At 42.1% G+C, this 4,319-nt stretch overlaps 1 protein-coding gene across 1 annotated transcript in view; it reads right to left on the reverse strand.

The window, feature by feature from the left end:
* Nucleotides 1–3,781, reverse strand: part of ECT2L (epithelial cell transforming 2 like) — a 99,326-nt gene extending 95,545 nt beyond the window's left edge. Inside the window, exons 1-2 of the mRNA XM_007946308.1 lie at nucleotides 3,716–3,781; nucleotides 2,323–2,435 (exon numbers count right to left, since the gene is read on the reverse strand). Of these exons, the coding sequence (XP_007944499.1) occupies nucleotides 2,323–2,435; nucleotides 3,716–3,781 (179 nt within the window). The remainder of the gene's footprint in view (nucleotides 1–2,322; nucleotides 2,436–3,715) is intronic.
* Nucleotides 3,782–4,319: the final 538 nt, after the last annotated feature.

Raw genomic sequence — 4,319 nt, forward strand, 5'->3', positions numbered from 1 at the left:
AAGTTCAAAGTGCCAGGCTCTAGGGGCTGGGTGAAAGCCCCTCAACCTTGGGTTCCAGCTCTGCCTCCTGCTCCGGGCCCACTGGTGCTAGAGGTGTTTCTTCACTCAGACAGCTGCTGGCTGCTGAGGCTGAGAAGCCCCAAGGTTGAAAAGGAAAAGGGCACAGTCCTGATGTTACAAACCACACGGCAGGACATTAACTTAAGTCCATTGTAAGTCCCAAAGTCGGCAGAGCATAGCAGGCTGCTGAGCAGTGACACGGCTAAATGCAGGGTCCAAGCATGCCATAGGCTAGAGACCATTCGCAAAGCTTCTCCTTATATACAGGAAGCAGACCACATCCCAAAGGCAGCTACTCAGCTGCTTGTGGTAGATCCCACTATGAAGTTGATTGCCAGTCTCAACATGGTGAATAACTACCACTAGCTGCCCAGCCACTCAATCAGGCTCAGCCAAGGTGACACACAAACATAACTACCACAATTTTCTTCATTCTTCTTTGCTCCAGATAAGAGGGGACCAATAGTTGTATCTTAGATGGTCACTCGAAAGAAAGCTGCAATGTTTAACTAAAAGGAAGTCTAGCCGATGTCGGCCATAAAAAAGCTTCCTCCTCCCTTATTTTTAAGCATCCACCTAAGTGCCTGTTTTTCTGAGATCTGTCTTTCCACCCTCGTCCGGCACATCCAGAAAGATGTCTATCTTCCTCCAGTGACTCCATCAGGGACAAGCAGTTAACGATCTACAATGCACTCACAGCTATAAGCTGACAAAGGAAGTGAATAAGTAGGTGAAAATGAAGAAATAGCTGACCAAGAGAGATGGGCAGGGAAAAATTTAACAAAGAGTAGGAGGCAGGTATCACAAACTAAAATATGCCAATTTGGTCATGTACGATTCATAAACACTGTTTGGTAGTCCCTTAATAAGTCTGAAGGTTAGCCTTTCCCCTAACCTCACCACCAAATTATAATGAAAGCAACTAATCCCAAATTACACCATGCCTAGAGTTTCAATAAACAAATATTAGTAAATAAGCCTAAACCACTACATGCAATCTTCTCTGTAGAGTTAATGAAATCCCAGCTCTCTGTCCTTTGAGTCAAAGTTTCATCGATTCAGGATGGGCAGAGTCCAGAAATAGAATTCTGTTTTCCTTGCTGTTGGCCTTCAAGCTACCTAAAGTCCTCCAGTCTGTCATAAGGCCATGTATGTGGGGATGAAGCTTAGGACATCTCCTTACAGGCCCTGCGACAGGCTTGGTAGAATTCTTCTACAAGGTCTAGGCAAACTAGAGAACTCTCTAAAAATATTTTGGTCAGTCCACACATCTTGAATGCCTTTTTAATTTCACCAAAGAGAATTTATTTCTAACATTCATCTGACTAATTAACAAGCCACTAATTGCTAGGATAACAATGAGTTTCTGATTTTTCCTATGCATTTGGTGATAATGAAGATACTATGACCTTCCCAATATTGTGCTAGATGACTACCCTTGGAGTGTGAATTCCTGATCACTGACACTAGCTGTCCCTGAGTATAACTTCAGCTCACACATTGAAATGTGACACTGTCTATACTGAAGTATTGTGAAGTAAATTACAGGCATAACCATAGGAGGAAACAGGAAGGATTAGAACAAGGACTCATCTGCAATCATTGATCACTTGCCATGTTCCTAAATCTTATCTATATTCCTAAATGTTGTTACTGGCATCACTTCTCATATATTTTCAGATCCATTCACTCATTTAAAAAATATTTATGGACTGCCTACTATGTACCCAACGACCATTTGGGATATATCATCTGCCAGATAGTTTCAAGGGGAATTAACTATACTAAGAGAATGTTAAATAGTCACTGGCTGAAGCACTTCACAAGTTTTTGGAAAAGCTAAATAGTCCTTCCTTGGCATGAAGATGTGAAAGCTCCTAAAGGCTCCATTTCACCCTCGAGGAGGAAGCAGGCATTTGAAGAGTCTGTTTCTGTTGTTGTTGTTGTTATGTGCCATTGAGTCTGACCCGACTCATAGCGACCCCTCCTTGGGTTTCCGAGACAGCATCACTACGGAAGTAGATTGCCCCATCTTCCTTCTGAGGAGTGGCTGGTGGGTTTGAACCACCAGCCTTCTGGTTAGCAATCAAGTGCCTTAGGCACTACGCTACCAGACCTCCTATAAAATAGCAATTGCTTAAATTTCCCTGCCCCACCCCCACGGTGGGGTGGGGGCGCCGTATAAGCATTATAAGGTTATATAAGCATTTACTGTATTTTCTTTAAGAAATCATGATAATTATATCATTAGGCTACCTTTACCTTAACTGTGACTTCGTGCATCGTAAAAATATTGTGATTAAGAATTCTTGACGTTGCTTGTTAGTCCAGAGGTCAAACCAATGACTTATAAGGGCAACTCTTTCCTGATAGAGCTATTAAGAACAAAAAATGATGTTTTACTGTAGAGTGCAATACATTCTTAGTTGCTAAGCAATCCTAAAGCAATCTGCTACCAATGTCCCAGGGAATATTTGCATAGCACATTCAGTTCACAAAGCACTTTTATGCATGTAGTGGGGGTCTTTGGCTTCCACTTAAACTGTTTTTATCCTGGGATACAGACATGCCTTGGCTTGTTGGGTGGGCTGGCGAGAAGGGTTGGAAGGGGATGTAATTACAGATGGGCTTAAGGAGGGGCCTCTCTGGAAATCAAAGAGGTAATGATTCCTGGCTCTTGTTTCTACTTAATGTGGCTTGGGGAAATATATATTCTGTACATTTAATCATGAAAACACATACAGGTTACATTCATTTCATTGTGAAAACAAGGCCATATGAGGTAGGTATTATTTTTACTAAGCCACAGCCCTGGGTCTTCACAGAACTTACCCAGCTGAAACTTCATAAATATTGCTAAGTAGTCATGGTAAGTGTGTCTCAGGAAAGACATACGCCAAGAATCAGCATTCTTTCAAACCTGAGTTTCAACCCAGCTTTTGGGCAATCTGCTTCCATAGAAATACTGCCTCAGAAACCCAAGGAGGGGTAGCTATGAGTCGGAAACAACTCGATGGCAGTGAATTTGTGTTTTTTTCTGTTTTGTTCAAATAAACCTACACAAGCTCACTGCATTCATAATAGGTCAGGCTTCAGCCCCTGCCCTGGCTTGTCCCCTTGTGAACGGGCCTGAACCACACCGTGAGCTCTAAGGACCTAGTTGGCCTTCTCCGTTAAGGTTTGGCAGGACTGCCTTATGCCATTCAATAACTACTTACTGCCTTACCTTTCAAAGGAGGGGATACCTCCAGGCCATATGGAACCATCCACTTGACACAGGAGGGAAGACGTTCACAGAAGCACACTGAGGAACATACATAAACACTGCCCCAACCAATGCCACTAAAACACCTTCTTCTCTCCTCCCCCATTACAGTAACCCAGAGTGTGTCCAAGAGAGCTCGATTTTGATCCTAGGGGTGCAGAGTGAAAGGAGAGGCGGATCTCCTGGAAGGTAGGAGTTGGGAGCTGGGGTGAGAATAGACTGTCTTTGAGGCAGACAAATCTAGGTTTATTTCTGTGTAAAGAAACAAATTTTAAGAAAAACTAAATTATTAGAGAATTATTTTTTAATATGGCAACATGAGACTCTCTATATCAGAGTAAAATTAACCATATAAATGAAACTGGTCTTATTCTACAGTATATAACTCACCTGTCTATTTAATGACTTGTTGCTGAAAGGGGTCCAGGCACTGAATCTTGTGTGGAAGCTCTCCATTTCCAGGCTTTTCCTGGGAGACTCCCCAGCGGACATCTCAGCAGTCAATGAACTACAGCTTCATTTCAATAGATATTTAAGATCACCTGGAAACATCCAATATATTAATGGTGTCCTTACAGGAATTATATAAATTCATTTATAGATTTCATATATATATATATGGAGAAGAAGACCTGCTGGTACAATGGTTCAGAAGCTCTTGGCTGCTAACTGAAAGGTCGGCCGTTCAAATCCACCAGCCACTCTGTGGGAGAAAAGACCTTGAAATCTGTTCCTGTAAAGATTACAGTCTAGGAAACCCTATAGGGCAGTTCTACTCTGTCCTATAGGGTCACTTTAAGTCAGAATCAACTTGATGGCACAACAACAACAACAACATATATAGTTGTGTGGAAGATAATCCATACAGATACACAAAGAGAGTCCATGAGTGCCAAATTTTTTAAATTACTCTGCCCTCATCTCCTTGAATCCAAGCATGAATCTAAGCTGGAGTTGTTTTACTTTGCCAGGGAAATGGGAGGCAAAAAGAAAA

Source organism: Orycteropus afer, unplaced genomic scaffold (genome assembly GCF_000298275.1).
Source record: "Orycteropus afer afer isolate SDZICR_OR568_19922 unplaced genomic scaffold, OryAfe1.0 scaffold00155, whole genome shotgun sequence".
In the NCBI taxonomy this organism is placed as follows: domain Eukaryota; kingdom Metazoa; phylum Chordata; class Mammalia; order Tubulidentata; family Orycteropodidae; genus Orycteropus; species Orycteropus afer.